General features: G+C 43.2%; 1 protein-coding gene across 4 annotated transcripts in view; it reads left to right on the forward strand.

Annotated features, from left to right (window-relative positions):
• LOC140917667 (fibronectin type-III domain-containing protein 3A) overlaps positions 1 to 20,648 on the forward strand; it is an 86,086-nt gene that overhangs the window by 29,946 nt on the left and 35,492 nt on the right. For 3 of the 4 annotated variants that reach the window (XM_073360949.2, XM_073360947.2, XM_078854242.1), the window contains 3 exons: positions 5,447 to 5,522; positions 6,983 to 7,059; positions 19,625 to 19,853. In XM_073360949.2, the coding sequence (XP_073217050.2) occupies positions 5,447 to 5,522; positions 6,983 to 7,059; positions 19,625 to 19,853 (382 nt within the window). Of the gene's footprint in view, positions 1 to 1,835; positions 2,225 to 5,446; positions 5,523 to 6,982; positions 7,060 to 19,624; positions 19,854 to 20,648 lie in introns of those variants that run through there. The other variant, XM_073360948.2, reaches the window with a different exon arrangement.

Consider the following 20,648-nt stretch of genomic DNA (forward strand, 5'->3'; position numbering starts at 1 on the left):
TCATAGCCATTATGTGGGCAAACGTCAAGAATGGATTCTCAGAGTTGCTTTAGCAATGAGTTATTTAGCATCTGCACTGTATTTAGGAGGAAAATATTTTTGGGATAATGTCGCAAGACTAGTGTTTAACTATTCCAGCAGCAACTGACATCTGGTGTGTCTTAAACTGGGCTAGGCAAGAGGCAGAATGCTAGTTATTAAAAGTCTGGTCTGTAGTGATTGGACCCTACAGAGAAGTGTGTCCTTGTGGGAGCTGCTGCATGGATTCTCCCAGCTTCCAGAAACCACTTGGTATATAGAAACCAGTTTAGTTTAATCCTGAATACTGTCATAATCCTCTCTCTGTGTAGGATATCAAAAACTTATTCTGAAGGTGTTCCTGGCAGCCACTTGCTTAGAAGAGTTTCAGAGGAACAGCCGTGTTAGTCTGTATTCACAAAAAGAAAAGGAGTACTTGTGGCACCTTAGAGACTAACCAATTTATTTGAGCATGAGCTTTCGTGAGCTACAGCTCACTTCATCAGATGTTTACCGTGGAACCTTGTCCAGGAAGTAGGGTGCAAGGTTTTGGGAAGTATTTTGGGGGGAAGGACGCGTCCAAACAGCTCTTCCCCAGTAACCAGTATTAGTTTGGTGGTGGTAGCGGCCATTCCAAGGATAACGGGGGTAATATTTTGTACCTTGGGGAAGTTTTGACCTAAGCTGGTAAAGATAAGCTTAGGAGGTTTTTCATGCAGGTCCCCACATCTGTACCCTAGAGTTCAGAGTGGGGGAGGAACCTTGACATGGGAAAACTGAGTGCTGATTCCTGCAAAGAACCTTAAGCTTATATTTTAACATGTTGTTCTCTGGACATTATCTTCTTCCTTTTCCCATAATAATTGATGCAAATGAGAGCAGATTAAACTACTTAGTGCGTCACAGATTTGTGTTATAAGGACTTGGGGTTTTAGAATCCTGGTATTCATTCCCTCTGCATCGAAGGCTTAAGAGGGCAGACATCATCCATCTAGAGAGTGTAGAGTTGGAGAAAGTCACTCATTGGGGAGAATTCTTTTTAACGGTGGTAAATTTCTAAATTCACTTAAACAACTAATTTTGCAATGTACTTTCACTTTGAGCAGCAGGGGTGATTTCACTTCTGAAAATTTTGAAGACAATATGCCATTTTACTTACATACATTAAAATAACATGTGGCAAAGTGTTGGGCTGTTGCAGCATTGGCAGAATGATCGTTAACAGAAGGCAATTAGGTATTTCCAAAGTCCTGTGTGTCTGGACGACTTTTGAGAATGAAGAATTTTCTGTAGCTAATTCTATAAGTGCAGTGATACCTTTCTGTATACTTCCTCGAATTTTAGCATACAGTGTTGTGGAGAGGTTGTTATAAAGTTACTGTTTGAGTTATTGATTTCAGTTTCAACTGTGACCTATGAGCCTACAGTTCACTTAATTTATAGGACAATCTCTTCAAAAGAACACCACCTCCTCTTTAGATTTAGAGGCAAACTTTACAGCCCAGGCCCATATCTAACTCAGTTGTCGTCATCTGCCAGAAGGTTTGAACTACACTTCAGCAGCCAAACTGTTGTGCATATGAGACTAGCCATAGTGTAGGAATGATTCTCCACCCCACCCCCCCTTACATCTGAACAGGCCATAGCTGAAATTGTTTCAAACATTAATATTCAGCTAATCAAAACAATACTTGTTATAATTAAAAATTAAATCTCCAAATTACTTTCTGTAATGGATCATAAAATCAGTGCTGTAGCTGGGATATGTTGATGATGATTTCATCCGCTGGACAGACGACTTCAACTCCCTCATAGATTTCCACCACAGCTTCAGCGACCACCATCCATCCATTAAACTCTCTCTGGAACACTCCTACACTAGAAACATCTTCCTGGACACCACGATCAGCTTCAACAATGGAACCGTACAGACAACTCTATATGAGAAACCCACCGATCACCATACCTACCTTCATAGATCCACTCACCACACCAAGAAATCTGATCTCTACAGCCACATAGTGTGCTCCAAGAAGAGAGTCTGGGATATACACCATAATACACTCAAATCCACCATCACCAAATAAAAACACTCAACCAGAGAAGTAGATCACATCACTGGATGGGTCAGTCAAATACCTCGAGACAACCTACACCAGCATCTGCTTACCTTATGTTTAGGCTTGGAAGGATTAGGTTTTAATCGGTAAATGTTGATTTTCATACACTCTCAAACCAATGAAAAAATACTTGTATAGATGATTATCTAAATTTACAATTAGACAAAGTAAGAAATCCGCTTGAACTTATGAGAGTTTGATTTAAGCATATTGACTTGTGATGTAGACTGTTTTTTTTTTTAATGGCTACAAATGGTTATAAAGCTTTAACTTTTTGAATTTTAAATTATTTTCAGTCTCCCCTATTGCTTGCTCCCTCACAGTTTCCCATAACTGTGGAAATGTGCATCAATAAAATAAAAAAAAAAATGCTTAAAACCCATAATTTTGTGTAAACTGGAAATTTAAATGGATAAAAATAAAAGTTTAAAAATAAACATTGATATTATCCAAAAGCCTTTAAAAAATCAAATGCTAATAAGCTTACTTACGTTGCACAGCAAGAGTCTGTAAATCCATGTGTGCCTTTGAAGTAATGAGAGGTTCAAGGTGAGTTACTGCAGTGTGAGAGGTGTGCAGCTGGGAGAGCGCTCTAATGCGTTCTGCTGTGGCTTTTCTGCCTTCCTAATATGCCTCATGGCAGACATTGAGGGTTTAACTATTTGAACCATTTAATATAGACAGTGTTTAGGATCCCTGTGTTTTAGCCATTGTAAAACTAGCATTCTCCTGTGGTTATACTATGTATACTCGGCTCCTATAACCAACTGAAAATGTAGTTTGAGATGTAGGGTGAACCACAGGCAAAACTTCACTATAATACATGGTTTAAATTGTCCCCCAGCCATCCTGGTTCCTGGATGAATTGGCAGGGTATCAGGAATGTAAGATTAGTTGGATGTGATGCCATTTATTTTAAGGCAAATTATAGCTCATTGTTCAAAGTAAAAATTAGTTAAATCTGTGTGGTGTTGTGTTTTTTTAATTCTTGACTAACATCAGCAGTAAATAATCCCTGAAGCCTTTTTACTTTCCTTCATTCTTTAAAGGAGGTAAAGATTAAATGTCCATAGAAAAACCACCAATGTACAAAGTAAATACTTAGTTTTTTAGTGTAGTGAGGTTTTTTTGTATTACATAATATAACTACAATATTGGGTCAGACCAACTGTCCATCAATCCCCTTATGCTGTCTGACAGTGAATCTACCAGAGCTTCAGGAGGAGTGTACAGAACAGGGCAGTTGGATTGATCTGCTTCTGGCAGTCGGAGATATGGGGTTGCATTTATGATCATTTGGCTAATATTCATGGACTTAAGATGGACCAATCCTCCATGAACGTAGCTAGTTTTTTTTTTTAATCCAGTTATACTTTTGGCCATCCTAACATCCCACACGGAAGAGCATTCCACAGGTTAATTGTGCATTGTATGAAAAGCTGCTTCCTCTTGTTTGTATTAAACCTTCTGCCTATTAACTTCATCAGGTGACCTGTGATTTTTGTGTTGTGGGAAAGATATATAATTTTCTAGTCACTTTATCCACATCATTCATGATTTTATACACATCAATCAGTTTCCCCCCCTTTAGTTACCTCTTTTCTAAACTGAACAGCCCTAACTCTCCTCATATGGAAGCCTTTCCATAACCTTGATCATCTTTACTGCCCTTCTCTGAACCTTTTCCAGGTCTGCTGTATCCTTCTTGAGATGAGGCAACCAGAACCGGACACAGTATTCAAGCTGTAGGCATACCAAGGATTTATATGGTGGCATTATGATATTTTCTGTCTCATTTTCTATCCCTTTCCTAATAGTTCTAACATTGTTAACCTGTACAGTAGGGTGTAAAAGGTAAACACAAAGTAGAAAACAGGACAAGTAATCCTCAGTGAGCTCCCTCAGGTTTTAAATTGAGTAGCCTCTGCATGCAAACAAGCCAGGCACTTAACATTTTATGTGTATTCCATTGGGCTGTTAATTGGAACAACTATGATCTTGACACTTCGCAGCACAGGTAGGCAAAAATCTGGCGCATATTCATTTTGAACGGACTAAAATCTTGTTTGTTAATCCCTGGTTAAATGTGTTTCTTTTCCTTTAAGACTTGACTTAATATTGATTAAATAAGCTTGTGTCAAAAGCAAGGAAATTAGTATATACAGCTTCCAGAGTTTTGATTTGGGAATTACATAGAAGCCTTTTTGTGTGAATTGGAGAGCCTGTATTTATTTTACAGCTGTGGTAGTGTTAACTTGCCAACAGTTCCTGTCCCTGCACAGCTGATCAAAAGGTTGTAATAAACAATTGTAATGTTGCCACTGTTTGTGGTGTAACTTGCTGTCCTCATCCCTTCTGCTGCAGCTCCTCCAAAGAGAAGCTATTACAAGCCATAGAGCAAAACACACACTTGTAAAAACAAACTGAGAATTAACTTAAAGCTTAAGGCAATTTTTAATGCTTAATTGTATTGCTGTACAGTGGTACAAATAATGGATTTAAACATTTTCAATATAAAATATAATGCACAAGGGTTTTGTCTTCAGAAATAAGACTGACAGAGACTATATCCAGAGGCTTTATCTATTTCAAACAGTCAGATACAACAGTCAATACATTATATCTATTTGATTATAAAGGAAAATTTTAAGTAGGTTGAATGTGTCTAGGAAAATTATAGGCTGCTTGTCCTCAAAAAGAGAAGGCATGGAAAATATTAATGACCAAGTTCAGAAATAATTTTTCTTCATAAAATTAATTGGTCTTTGGAGAACTCATTGTCAAACTATATTTTAACCTATTTTCAGTGTGGAAACTCTTGAGTAAAATATCCTCTTGGGTAGAACATCTTTTATAAATACTCTCTCTAGATGCCCGATCTTGTCAATCTAATTCTGAGATTGTTGAGGCGGTGTCATAGAGAAGACTGTAAAGCAAAATGTATTGACTTTGCATAAAGTATTTATTTCTTAGATCATGTGGTAGTGGTATTTAAGTAAAAAAGGGAAATGGCATGGAAAACAAAGTTGACAAAGAAAAGTAAAGTATATCTTACGTTTCATCTGTAACTAGGGAGGAAATGACTGGTAGGTATTATCGGAACAATTTTGAATGTTTCAGAATAAAGGATAACTATATAATTTATTGAGACTGATGGGAATTCAATCCACATTATTAGTATTTCTAAACTTGCCCTATTTGCATCTATAAGAAATTTTGTAAGACGAGACTGGAAAGGAATTTTTTTTTTTAAATCTCTAAAATATTTTAAATGAAGTTTATTGAAATTACTGTGTTTTTGTTTTCAGGTTATACTTGTGCAGGTAAACCCAGGAGAAACTTTCACAATTAGAACTGAAGATGGACATATCCAGTGTATCCAAGGTAAAAGAAAATTCCACTGAGTTCAATCAAATGTGTTAAACAGGGAAAAAAAAAAAAATGTAAAAGATTCTTCATAAAACTACTGCCATAAGACTTCCACTACATAGTCATAGGTATGTTTACATGTTTTCAGTCATACAGTGAATGAGTCTGTTCAGTCTGTACTGTAAGCATGAATAGGAATCCACTGGAAGATAAATGTTAATCTTGAAGAGAGTTAAATATCTTGGATGTATTACATCTTAACAAACTTCACTGGTTATTTATAAAATATAGTGCAGGCCAATTTGAATCTTGTCTTAATTAGATAACACTATTGACTTGTAATGATTGTGTCAGGATTTTAACACTTCAGTTTATTGAGGGTTTTAGCTACCTTACTCCAAATTACTTTAATATGTATTGTATGGCAAAATCTCTGTGCAATCTCTGGGTAAGGAATTACGTCCAAAGCCTCTGTTTGTCAGAGGGTGGAGATGGATGGCAGGAGAGAGATCACTAGATCATTGCCTATTAAGTTCACTCCCTCTGAGGCACCTGGCATTGGCCACTGTCGGTAGACAGGATACTGGGCTGGATGGACCTTTGGTCTGACTCAGTATGGCCATTTTTATGTTCTAACACTGTGGTATTTGTAGTCTGTTGCTATTCAGGAGTGAATACTAATATCCATGTAGTTACAGAGACCTTGTTCCATAGTAGCAAATGGCAAGTCTGCAGATTTCAACATTGGTTTAAAAATGTGCTTATATTATATAGCACAATACTTCCAAGATCAGCTTTCTGAAAATAATTGTTGTATTCTCTTAACAAAAATGGTTGCTGTTTTTTACAAGTGCAGATAGCCAGAGTAATAAGTAATGTTACTTTATATTTTAAATCTACTCATCAGAAAGATAAGAAAACCAGCATTATCCTATACAGATATTTAAGTAATATCTAGTATGTGAGAGCATAAAGCGGTTATGATTATTTCCTATCCACAGGTGTGTTTTTAATAAACCCAAGTAGTATACATCCAAGTGGAGCATTTATATGGGGCAGTATGACAGAAAAGTTTCCAAACATTTTAGTGAGACATGAAAATTGTATTCCACGCGCTGTTTTGAGTGAACGCGAATCACTCCTGTGAACAGAGGTGACTTTATATCTGCTGATGAACACTGTTAAAATATTTTTGGGGTTTTTTAAATGGAAAAAGTATACACTAAGATTTGCTTACCATTTTCCTAACTTTTAAGTCCCATTTTAAATTCAGTTGTCTAAAGATGGGTGGATAAATGTGGATGGGCAGCCTATGTAACTTAGCCACGTTTTTTTAAATGAATGAGTGCTTACCTTTAGGCCATCAAATAAAAGTGGGGAGGGGTGAGGAGATTTCTGATTGTGTAAAATTTGGAATACCCACTGTGGTAAAAAGTGCTAACACTTTTAAATCTTACACTTTTTTTCCTTTTCAGGTCCAGCACATGTTCCTATGGTGTCACCAAATGGTTCTGTGCCTCCGATATTTGTGCCTCCTGGTTATGTATCTCAGGTAAGAATTAATTTACAGTTTTTTGTGCTTTTGCATCAGAAGTTACTGCTCATCACATCCCTAATAAAAATGAAAGACAATTTCTAAAGCTGTTTAATAGCTGTAGAAATCATGGTTTCCTTCACAAACAGATCTAGTATATCAGGTGTCTGATTTGTGCACAAAGGCTGAGATTTTCAAAAATGCCTTTTGACTTGGGTATCCAATTCCAGTACAAATGGGAATTGCCTGACCAGTTCCCTTTGATGGCTTTGAAAACCTTAGCAATATTTGTCTTTTATTGGCAGTAGGAAAACCTAATGTAAGTTGGAGAGAATTCTTTTAATACCAGTCTGATTGATGAGTTTGATAGTCATATTCCACAAGTGCTACCACTATTCAGTAAGAGCAATAGTTGCTTCCAGACATTCCAGTTGTATGATCATGGATATATGTAGTGGAATACAGAGTCTTTCACCCGTTAGCTCACAGATTTGATTTACTCCCAGATCAGTCATTACCAAAGTAGTTATAATCTGACTGTTTGGGATCTGTGTTGACATGTGAAAAATCTTAGTTTCCTATGACGCCTCTCACTGTAGTATCTAATCCCAGCACAGGTAATTCAGGTCCATAATCTAAATCGGGGTGGGCGAACTTTTTGGCCCAAGGGCCACATCTGGGTATGGAAATTGGTTGGCCATGAATGCTTACAAAATTGGGGGTTGCGGTGCGGGAGGGGGTGAGGGAATCCAGCTGGGGGTGAAAGCTCTGAGATGGGGCTGGGGATGAAGGATTGGCTCTGTGCTGAGACCGAGGGGTTCGAGGGCAGGAGGGGGATCAGGGCTGGGGTTGGGGCATGGGAGGAGGTCAGGGATGCGTGATCCGGGCAGCGCTTACCAGAAGCAGCAGTATGTCCCACATCCAGCTCCTACATGGAGGCGCGGCCAGGCAGCTCTGTGCGCTGCCCCCTCCACAGGCACCGCCCCTGCAGCTCCCATTGGCTGCAGTTCCCAGCCAATGGGAGCTGCAGGGGCAGCATGCAGAGCCCCCTGGCTGCCCTTAAGTGTAGGAGCCAGAGGGGGGACATGCCGCTGGTTCCAGGAGCTGCATGGAGCAGGGCAAGCCCCCGACCCCACTCCCCGGCGGAAGCTCGAGGGTTGGCTTAAAACGTATAGAGGGACAGATGCGGCCCCTGGGCCATAGTTTGCCCACCCCTGGTCTAAATCATAGAGAAATCTGTTCTTGCCCTTGCCAGATTCTAGCAAGTTCTGTTTGGAGTATGTGGATTTTTGTTTGTATGTTTAAGTATTAAAGCTCTCCAGATATGTGAAAAAGTTTCATTAAAAAGAGGAATTTTGCAGCATGTTCAAAAATTGGTAGTCTGGTTTTAAATTAATTGAATCTCCTTTTGGAGCTCATTCCATTGCCAGACTCCCTCAAGCAAAACACTAACTCTGAGACCTAATTTATGCATCACCTCCAGACTAGATAACAAAACTCAGGACATTACCTGTTAAATGCATTATCCCAGAGCTGTCTTAGGTCAACCCATGACCCACGTGGATGGCTTTGAAAAATCAGAAACAAAATCTTACACTGTTGATGCAAGGTACTTGGGAGCTAGCAATGGTTATAGGTAGAAGAGTCATATGCTTTCGATTGTATGTCTGCATTGATTAAACCTTTAGACCAAGATATAGTAGATTAATTTTCTGTTTCTAGGAAATTGTGAAAGAGTGGTTCACTGACCAGATTCTTGTAGGAGACTTCATCTATTCCTCTCATAAGTTAAAGGTGGAGAAGGTGGCATTTCTTTACACTATTGCTACATTGTCATCCAGGATTAATGATTAGCCTGATAGGACCCCAAGGCGTTACATAACTGATTTCACTGGGCGGTGGGGTGGGAGAAACTAGGTGGGAGGGGAGGTCAGTGTTCCAGCTTGGTTTTCACAACTTTTGCCTCTCCCAGCCAACATGATTTTGGTCTTGCCCAGGTTTCATTTGAGCCATCCAAATTCTTATCTCTTATAAGCATTGGGGTGTCCAATATTGGCACCTGTAGGGAACTATATACAGCTGGATGTCATCAATGTATTGTTGCCAATGAAATCCATGTTGCTTATCACCTCTCCAAGAGCTCTCATGTAGGACAAGATAGATCCCGCTGGGATTATACTAGTGAGGGCTTTGGGGAGCAAGTAGTTTCCCATCAGTTCTTTGGGTCTGGAAAGGAATTATCAAAGCAATTGTACTGCAATTGTCTAGTTCAGCTATGTGATGTAAGTAGGTCAGTAGTACCTTTTGACTGACTGTGACAAAATCTGCAACCGTGTAGAATGATGGCGATATGGGATCTGAGCATTGTTAGGAGGAGGTTATCTTTTAGTTGGCCTATTTGTCCCCATGCCATGAGTCTGCTTTAGTCTTAGTTCTCGGTGGTAATAGATGTCCAGGTGATGTAAACAATCACAATAGGCACTAGATGACAGAGTCAAAAGACTTAATAAGCATGGTCTGCTTTTCCTTGAGGGGATCCCTCTGGAATATAGCTGAAGCACATTGTTTGCAGCACTGTATTTAAACTTGAGCTAACCATAGTGCAGATAAATGAGACTTCTGTCTCCCATACTTTCTTCTTTTATATCAGTCTGTGATGTCATCCTCTCATACTTGTGTTTGTTTTTCATCTTTTCCTGGCCAATGTAAATACTCCCTAGATCTTTCCTCAGGTTATGTCTTCTGCTCTTTTATAGTACCTCTCAAAGGATTTCAAAGTCTTTCTCTTTATCAACATTTATCCTCTTAACACTTCAGTGTAATAGTTAAATATTTTATTCTTTGTGCTGAAATGTAAGCTGAGACAAAATGCTAGTGATTTGTGCAAGAGTACTTGGTAAGAAAGTAGCAGGAGTCTTTACTCCTCCTTTTGCTTTATCTTTTTTTCCTCTTTTAGGCCTTCTATCTTACACTTTTTCTGTGTTCTTCCTAAACTGTGGAGATCAGAACTGCCTGCAATATCTGAAGTAACACCAAAGCTATTCAAATGAACATGATTTTTTTATTTTTATTTTTATTTTCAAACTGACTAATTTCAAAAATCAAATTTTCTTTGAATAGCATGTCTGGAAATATTTTTCAAAGGCATTTTTAAAAGGAGGAGGTTTGGTTCTTCGAGTGCTTGCTCATATCGATTCCAATTAGGTGTGTGCGCGCTGTGTGCTCAGCCATCGGAGAATTTTTACCCTAGCAATACCTGGTGGGTCGACTGTGGAGTACCTTGGAGTGGCAACTTCATGGCGCTGGATATATACCCCAGCCAACCCAGTGCCCCCTCAGTTTCTTCTTACCACCAATGACAGTCGTTGGAACTGTGGAGCTTGGCTTTGCTACTCTCCACTCTCCCTAGTGTTCACCCTACAGTTTGTTCATAGTTTGTTATTGCTATAGATTAATAGTTGTAGTTCTAGTTATAGTATAGTAGTTTGTATTAGTGGGGAGGAAAAAGGGGTTTCCGCTCCTCACCGTACTTGATTGGGCTCATGCCCAAAGCTCCGGGCTTTAAGCGCTGCAGATCCTGCTCCAAGCCCATGCCAATGGGTGACCCCCACAACTCTTTCCCCCAGACACTTCAGGCATCTCACCAGGTGGAGAAGTGCAGGATTTGCAACAGCTTTCGTCCCCGGACTAAGGAGGAGCGGGACTTTCATTTGAGACAGCTCCTTATGGAGGCGACTCTTAAGTCCTCAGCCTCCAGCAGCGCAGCAAGACCCAGTGCCAACCGCTTTGGTACGCAGCGCCCCAGCTTCAGCTACAGGAACGGTACCGCCGCGGCACCGCACCAACATCTTCAGTCTGGCACTGCTCTCACTCACCTGGTCAGAAGCGGCACTGGAAGCCAGAAAAGGCTGGCCCACCTCAGCAGTCACCACCCTTTCCGGATCCAGAACTTCGTCCCGCAGCAGAGTGCCTGGGGACACAGGTGACGGCCTCGACACTGTTGACTCCGGCACCGAGGATGGAGCTGTTGAGTCCGGTGTGTCTGGACTCCCCAACTCACAGCGTGGTTGAGGTCCAGTTGCCATCTACACCAGATACCTTTGCGGCGGCAAGGGATCTGATTGCCTTGACTGTATCAGCATCCCCTCAACAGACCAAGGCACTGCCAGCTGTCCGCGTGGCACCATCTAGGGGCAAGCTGACTCTTATTCACCCGCTGGCACTGTCGGTTGAGCCTTAGCACCATTCCCAGTCCCGGCACCGCTCTCCATCGTGGCGGCAGTCGTACTCGCGGCACCACTCTGGCACTGGTCTTGACACTGCTCCGGTCGCCATCCAGGAGTAGACGCCGGTCATCATCGTTGAGACCCAGGTCCAGATCCAGGCGCCGGTCCAGGTCCCGGCACCGATCTAGGTCCAGACACCACTCCCCAGCATCATGGCACCGTTCTTCTCCATCTTGGCACCAATCTCTAGCTTTGCAGTACTGATCAACTTTGTCTCATCGACATGATTCAGCGCAGACCCACTCAGCACCACCATGGCCATCGCTTTCCGCCTCTCACTCATCAAGGTCTGAGGCAGGGTCTCAGACCGCCACCACTCGGATCACGGCCGCCTGGGCTCGGAGCGGATCAGTGGCAAGCGCAAGAAGAGGGGCTTGCTCAAGGGTCCACCCAGTGGCCCTTTTGGACACCCTGGGTGTACCACCAGGCCCAGGGTGTTCCCTCTGGGGCTTCTCACTCGGCCCTGTCCGAGTCGCAAGTGCCTGAGGCTTCTTCCAGCCGTCCTGCTCCCAGAGGCATGGAGACGGTGGCGTTGTCCTTCCAGGCGCCAGCTCCTCTTCCTTCAACTCCAGCTCCTGGCCCGAACACTGAGGTTGCAGGACCGGAGCAGTGGGACAGAGCTCAGCAAGAGGCCCTGGATGATCCTCTCCCTCCCGTGGCGGCATCCTCATCTTCGCCCGATGAGACTGTGGCGGGGACTGCTGTATCGGGTCCCACCCCCGATAGACCTCTGCGCCCACCAGGAACTCTTGCGCAGGGTGGCGCAGAACATGAACCTGCAAGCAGAGGAGGTGCTAAGGGGGAGGAGCGGAAGTGTTTCGTTCACTCCAAAGGGTATGATTCTCTCTACACTTGCCCACAGCCCTGTTCACTGGTGGTGGCCTCAGTGAATGAGAAGGAGCATCATAGTCAGCAAGCCCCAACACCTAAATTGAAAGAGGCCAAGCGCCTCGATTTATTTGGGCGCAAAGTCTACTTCTCAGGGGGGCTCCAGCTCTGGATTGCAAACCAGCAGGCTCTCCTGAGCCGATACAATTTTAACTCTTGGAACTCCATGATGAAGTTCAAGGAACTGGTTCCTCCAGAGTCCAGAGAAGAGTTTGGGGCTCTGGTAGAGGAGGGCAAAATGGTTGCGCGAACCACTTTGCAGGCCACATTGGACACCGTGGACTCTGCTGCTCAGACCTTCTCTTCAGGGATAGCAATGAGGCGCATTTCTTGGCTGCAAGCTTCTGTCTTTCCACCAGAGCTTCAGCAAACTTTGCAGGATTTTCCCTTTGATGGAGGGGGCCTGTTCTCAGACAAGACACTCGGGGCTTCAAAGACTTTAGGGCCATTATGCGTTCGCTGGGGATGCACACACCATCTACCCTGCAGAAACCATTTAAACTGCAGCCTCAACGCTCCTACCCTCCTCCTCGGCCAAGGCAGGACTTCTATAGGAGACGGGTGCGGTGGCAGGAGAAAACCCTCCAACCACCAATCCAGCCAGGCCCAAGGTCCTTCCAAGCCCTCGGCGAGTCCCAAACAAAACTTCTGAAGGGACGCCCGAGGATGGTGTACCGGACCTCACTAAGAATCCTACCCCATTCTTGAATTGTTTATCCCATTTCCACTGTGCCTGGTCCCTCATAACCATGGACCGTTGGGTTCTTTGCACGATGGAAAGGAGATACTCTCTCTCCAATTTTCGTTCTCCCCACCCTCCCTCCCCGTCCCTCTTCAGGGACCCCTCTCATGAGCAACTCCTTATCCAGGAGGTGCAGTCGCTCCCTGCCATGGGGGCGATGGAGGAGTTTCCAAGGGAGCTAAGGAGTGGGGGTTCTACTCCTGTTACTTCCTAATCCCCAAGGCAAAGGGCGGGCTTCGGCCTATCCTGGACTTGTACGGACTCCAACAAATTCATGGTAAAGTTGAAGGTCTGCTTGGGCACCATTATATCTTCCCTGGAGACTGGTATGCCGCCCCAACATGAAGGACACGTATTTCCACATCGCGATTCATCCAGCTCACAGACGCTTCTTCCATTTTGTTGTCAACCGTGAACATTATCAGTTCACTGTCCTTCCCTTCGGCCTCTCCAAGGCCCCCCGGGTGTTCACTAAATGTATGGCAGTAGTGGCAGCCTTCCTTCATCGATAAGGGATACAGGTATACCTGTATCTCAATGACTGGCTCATCCGAGGGCGCACCAAAGAGCAGGTGCAGGCTCACCTTCAATTCGTCACAGACACATTTCAACGGTTAGGCCTCCTGTTCGATGTGGTGAAGTCAATGCTAGAGCCGACCCAGAGGATAGAATTTATCGGGGCGGTCCTAGATTCCATGCAGGCTCGATCCCTCCTTCCGGATGCTTGCTTCCAAGCCTTGTCAGGCCTCATCAGGAGCCTTCAAAGCTTCCCAACCTCGACGGCAAGAATGTGCTTGAGTCTTCTAGGACTCATGGCTTCCTGCACATACATGACCAGACATGCCAGACTACGGCTCCGCCCTCTTCAAGCCTGGATGGCATCAGTCTACCTACTGCCCAGGTTGAGTCAGCCTGAATATGGTGGTCACTGTTCCAGAGGGGGTCCTGGCCTCCCTCCAGTGGTGGCTAGACCCAAGGGCAGTATATGGAGGAGTCCCCTTCCACACCCCTCAGCCTTCCTTGTCCCTTGTCACGATGCGTCAGCCCCTGGATGGGGCACCCACCTCAGGGACATCCAGATGCAAGGTCTATGGGCCCCATCCAATCTCTCTCTCCATATCAACGTTCGGGAGCTGATGGTGGCGCATCTTGCGTGCCAAGCCCTCCAGGAGCGGTTGCATGGTTGTTGCGTGGCAGTCCTCACAGACAACACCACGGCCATGTTCTATATCAACAAGCAAGGGGGGCGCTTGTTCCTCTCCCCCCCCCCGTGAAGAGGCCATTTGACTGTGGGAATTCTGCATAGCCCACTCTATTCAGCTGGTGGCATAGTTTTCCCAGGGGTCCAGAATACATTGGCAGACCACCTCAGCAGGTCCTTCCAATCCCATGAGTGGTCGCTCCGTCCCGATATCATCCAGTCAGTCTTCCGAAAGTGGGGGTTTCCCCAGGTCGACCTGTTTGCCTCGTGTAGCAACCGGAAATGCCCGGCATTTTGCTCCCTCCAGGGCCACTCCCCAGACTTTCTCAGACACCTTCCTACTCTCGTGGATGAGCAGGTTGTTTTACGCCTTCCCGCCATTTCCCCTTGTACACAGGGTCCTGCTCAAGGTGCGCAGGGACAGATCAAGACTGATTCTGGTTGCCCCGGCATGGCCCAGATAGCATTGGTACACCACGCTGTTGGAGATCTTAGTGGATGCCCCAGTTCCACTGCCTCTCTTTCCGGATCTAATCACTCAGGATCATGGCAGCCTCTGTCACCCCGACCTATGACCCCTCAACCTCACGGCATGGATGCTTCATGGCTGAGCCACTCCGAGCTACTCTGTTCTCATTTGGTACAGCAGGTTTTGTTGGGTAGCAGGAAACCTTCTACTCAGGCCACATATATGGCTAAATGGAAGCAATTCTGATGCTGGTGCACTCACCGCAGCACGCCCTCCCCACTCAGGCGTCCGTGCGTCTCATTTTGGATGATCTCCTGAGCCTGAAACAGCAGGGCCTGGTGATATCATCCATCAGGGTTCACCTGGCGGCCGTTTCGGCTGTCCACCCAGGAGCGAATGGCTGATCTGTCTGTGCCAACCCCCTGGTCAGCAGGTTCCTTAAGGGCCTGGACTGTCTGTACCCACAGGTACGACAGCCAGTCCCCATGTGGGACCTGAACCTGGTCCTCTCCAGGCTTATCGGGGCCCCGTTTGAGCCGTTGGCCACCTGTTCCCTCCTATACCTCTCTTGGAAAATGGCTTTCCTCGTCGCTATCGTGTCAGCAAGGCATGTATCCAAGCTCAAAGCTCTTACCTCGGAACCACCATATACGATCTTCCATAAGGACGAGGTGCAGCTATGACCTCACCCGGCCTTTCTTCCCAAGGTGGTATCGACCTTTCATATCAACCAGGACATTTTCCTCCTGGCTTTTACCCAAAACCTCACGCTACTCGTCAGGAACAACGGCTACACTCCCTAGATGTTCGTAGGGCCCTGGCCTTCTACATTGAGCATACAAAGCTGTTCAGGAAAATGACGCAGCTCTTTGTCGCGGTGGTGGAATGGATGAAGGGCCTCCTCGTCTCATTCCAGCAGATCTCCTCTTTGGATCACTTCCTGTATCCATGCTTGCTGTGATCTGGCCGGTGTTCCAACCCCACCGCTCACTCTACAAGGGCCCAATCCAGGAGATCTGCAGAGCCGCTACTTGGTCTTCAGTACAAACTTTTACCTCTCACTATACCATAGTCCGACAAGCCAGACACTATGAGGCATTTGGTAGAGTGGTCCTATAATCCACAGTACTTCACTCCGACCCCACCGCCTAGGTAAGGCTTGAGAGTCACGTAATTGGAATCGATATGAGCAAGCCCTCAAAGAAGAAAAGATGGTTACTCACCTTTGTAACTGTTGTTCTTTGAGATGTGTTGCTCATATCCATTCCAAACCTGCCCTCTTTCCCCTCTGTCAGAGTAGCCGGCAAAAAGGAACTAAGGGGGCGCTGGGTTGGCTTAAGTATATATCTAGTGTCATGAAGGCGCCACTCTAGGGGGCTCCACAGCTGACCCAAGGGGTGTTGCTAGAGTAAAAATCCTCAGACGGCCGCACACCTAATTGGAATTAGGCGCGCACACCTAATTGGAATGGATATGAGCAACACATCTTGAAGAACAACAGTTACAAAGGTGAGTAACCGTCTTTTTTTCAGCTACCCAGGGATGCATGAAAGAGTTTTTCTGAGCAAGCCTTGAGAACCCATCAACCTGCATGCTCAGGTCCCCCTTCCCATTGTGTCTGTGCACACACCTGCCTAATGCCTCTTTAGTTTGTTTGCTTTTGCTTTTACAGCAGAAGACCCTCTTGCAAGACTTGGAGGGGAAATGTATTTTTAGCTCCCCCAGATCACTTCATAAGTTATGTTGGTGCATGGGACTAACCGTGCATATTACTACATAAAGCACTGGCAAATACACAGCGTGAATAAACTGGAAAAAAAGATTACTTGTTTTCAATTATAGTTATCTTGGAACAATAGTAAAGAAAAAATTATCAGATGTAAAGGGGATTCTGTTTGCTGTGACCCAAAACTTTACTGATGGTGATTTAAAAAAAAAAATCTGGTGAATGTTCATTATTCTAAATCTTTCGGAACTAAAACTCCTTGTTTAGTCTCATGAAATTAGTATATTTGGACCAAAAAGTAATATCTGAGATAAACAGCTCCTAGGCTATAGAGAACTTATGCCTTGACCCTAGTGGAGTGGGAATATTGTGGAAATGGTATTTAAATACTGTCCAGCTCAACTGATTTGGGTGACCACCGTGGAAGGCCTAAATAATGGTAGAAACCAAGTTTTTGAAACAAAATTTGGGGTTTCTAATCTTTTTCTCAGCCCAGTAAAGATGAGGACTCACCTTGCAGTTCTGAAAGATGTACAAAAGTAAACAAATGGTGGTAATGTTGGTCTCTACGTTAGTAGAATGGAATAATGGGCCTTGACTTGTACCAATGCCAAACTATAAAATTGTAGCTGAAACCCTTATTGTATTCATTAATCTCCTTTGTCAAACTGAGTGTTTTCCTAATTAAGTTCAATAGATCCATGAAACTTTGCCATTACTTTTAGATTTATCTACCTTTAGTGAATATACTTCGTTCATTTGATGTAGAAAACTTATTTTTAGAGAGAAATTCACTCATATTTTAAAACAAACATTCAATACACAAATGACAAGTGTTTTCATTATGTTCCTTTAAATTGAAGAAGGTAATCTATATTTTTTTCCAAAAAATCCTAATAGTCAAATGGCAGTATAATTACAACTGGTTTAGAGGTCACATCACAGCAGATTTTTGTCGTAATAATCCATGAGTTGACACATTCTCGTTCTCTTGAAAAAATACTTTTCTTTTACTTGGTCAGTTTGCTTTATCTTTTATTGAGGAGCCTTTCAAAATATTTTTGGTATAAGTAACAAACCTACAGCCACAATTTCTGCTTTGCAAACTATGAAATGCTGTGATGACTTCTAATAGCCAGCTCTTCTAGTAGAGGATCTTGATAGAACTAGCAGGATAAAACGTACTGTCCTCTTCTGTGAAACTGCTTTAACTGTGAACTGTAAAACTTTTTATACAGTAATATTGCTGATGTGTTTAATTCCTTCTCATGCATTAGGTGTTAACAGGAGCAACTTAATTTAATTTTGTACAGGGCTTAGAATTTGAGAGAGGTTTACAGACTAGTACGTTGATTTCTGTAGGTTAATATTTAATGTGCAAATGTCTACAAGTACATGAGTGTTATATATTTTTAGTAATGTGGTTTAGTTGGAAATTATTGGTGGTTTAAAAGCAGTGTTAATTTTGTATGATTTACTTTGAGGACTGTATATAAGAAGCAAATCAGTTAATGTCTCAATTTTGTCTTTGCCAGTGTAAGTCTAGTGTGGGCTTTTCTCCTTGAGTCCATTGATAATTAATATGCTATCATTATTTTATAGCACCAATGTTTTGTAACCTACATTTTTGATGTAACACTATGATTGGAGGTGGCAGTCAGAGGGGATCCGGTTACAGACAAATCTAATTTTAAACCAATTTAAGTCCTCTGCTTATTCTGCTGAATTCTGGTTACTTCTCAAGTACCTGTTTTGCCTCTTTCATCAGAACATATATTCTGTCATCTAGTGTCTCTTCTGTTATATCACTCAGCAGCTAGTGAAGCTCTTCGAGAGGGGGTGGGGAAGAGGGAAAAGGAAGGTAGTTGGTTGTTCTTTGACTTGAATGGGGTTTCAGGAGATCCACCTCATTATCTCTTTAACTTCTGACTAGATGCAGTCTTAATCTAGAATCAGTGATATCTTGTTTTTGATGGTGGGAAAACAACTTTACTACCAACACAATTCATGTGACAATAATAATTTTAGAGGCCTTTGGACCAACCAGAAGAGTGGATACTGAAAAGTTTAGTCCCTTGGATAACATTTCCATGGAGCCTAAGAGATATTGGATTCATTTACTTCCAGATACCACAAGAAGGCTATAGGTGTTCTGCATCCATTATCAGCTAGGATCTTTCCCTGTGGATAAATCCCAAATTTTAGCCTATGCTTGCCTCTGACAGATGGCCTGAAGATCCAGCAGGATAGGGCATTGCTTATTGTTTCACAGTTGGTCCTAATTGTCTGATGTAGTTCTTTGAGTCCTTCTTTATGTTCCTGCTTATATATGTGCTCACCTAAAACCTTTGTTTCATCCTAAATTCTTGCCTAAATTTAGCATTTAAAGGTGTGTTAACTAACACGTGCACATTTTAAGTCTGGCATAGGCAAGGTAGTATATATATTTCAGCATGTGCTAAGACAATCAAATTAGAGCCTAAAGGGAGCCAAGATTTCAATTCAATCAGATTAGGATATGTTAAAGTATATGATGCATTGTCTACACCATTAGTTAGTTTTATATTAGCTAAAGTGCTGTCACATCTCTTTATCCCTAATCTATACAAGACCTAAGGCAGGTCATATGTCACTTTTGACATCTATTTCCCCATGTTAAGTATCCTCACACCTTCTTGTCAACTATCTAAATGGGCCATCTTGATTATCACTACAAAAGTTTGGTTTTTTTCTCCTACTGATAATAGTTCATCTTAATTAGCCTCTTACAGTTTGTATGGCAACTTCCACCTTCTGTGTGTGTATGTGTGTATCTTACTATATGTTCCATTCTAAGCATCTGATAAAGTGGGCTGTAGCCCACGAAAGCTTATACTCTGATAAATTTGTTAGTCTCTATAAGGTGCCACAAGTACTCCTGTTCTTTTTGTTGAAAGAGGTAGGGGTGGCATTTATGGTCAGTTCAAGTTTACTTGTAATATGGTACAAGGAATATGTACAGGAATATGTTATGGATATTTTCTGAGTTAGTTACATTTCTGCCAGTTTTTTTTTTAAATGGGCACGCTCAGAAATTTGGGATTTCTTGCAGAAGAGTTTGAATTTATTGAGGTCCATCACAGTGGGGATTTTTCTCCCAAAGCAATACAGGTCAGTATCTGGTTATGAATATCAATTATTTTAAGATGGAATCTAATCTTAAACATTAAGGAACGTAGATTATACAAAATTATTTTTACTGACTTTTTCTGTATTTTTCATTGCATCACAGATGGTAGAAGAAAATGGAGTTCGTAAGGTGGTGGTATTACCACATTCGTCTGAATTCCATCCTTCCATGCATCCCCCTCCACCACATGTGCCACATTACATGCATCCTCACCCTGCTTTGCTTCCCCACCCACCTCATCCAGTGTACTCTCCAGTTCCAGGGACAGGAGAAATACCACCGCAGTTCATTCACCAGCCTCCTCCACCAGCACATGTTTATCAAGAACAAGGTAAGACTTGCTAATATTGTGCTTTAACTGACAAAGGGGCATAGTCTCCTGGTTAAGGCACCAGGTCTAGAAGTGAAGAAACCTGCATTCTGTTTGCCACTCTCAGACTTACTGTGTGACCTTGGATAAGTCACTTAGAGCTAGAACCAAAAGGGATTTAGGCACCAATGCAATGTACAAAACCCTCACTCAGTTGTCACCTAGCCCTGTAGGTGCCCAAACTCAGAACCTACATTTTCACTGTAGAAGTTCCCTGGTTACCTAACTTTTTGCCTCTGGGCAAGCACACTGCTGCCTCAGGCAGGCATCTGGATGCCTGTCTCACACCGAAGTCCTAGAGCAATCCTTAAACCAGGGAGAGAGAAGTAAGGCCTGGAGACTGATCCAGTAGGGGTGCTCTGACCTAACTCCACACACAATGGCTGGCGATATTTTGAGAGATTATGGGATATTCTAATGTTAAAGCCGTTCCAATTTAATTAAAATCAAATATTAATTGGGCCAGATACAGCAAGAGAATCACTCTATAGTCCAGTGGTTAGGGCAGTGACTTGACAGGTGGGAGATCCCTTCTCATCAGGCAGAAGGGATAATTGAACTGGGGTCTCCCACATCCCAGGTGAGTACCCTAACCCCTTGGGTTATAAGCAGCGGGGCCCTCCCCACCTTGCCATTTTGTGTTAGGCAGGAGCCTAAGCAGTCTGGCTCCAGGACAAGGGTTCCCAGCTGTGGTTTGTAAGGAGAGGTAGGCGTCTCCCTGCAGCCTAGGCTAAGGGTACTGAACTCCATGGGAGG

Source organism: Lepidochelys kempii, chromosome 9, assembly GCF_965140285.1.
Source record: "Lepidochelys kempii isolate rLepKem1 chromosome 9, rLepKem1.hap1, whole genome shotgun sequence".
In the NCBI taxonomy this organism is placed as follows: Eukaryota; Metazoa; Chordata; order Testudines; family Cheloniidae; genus Lepidochelys; species Lepidochelys kempii.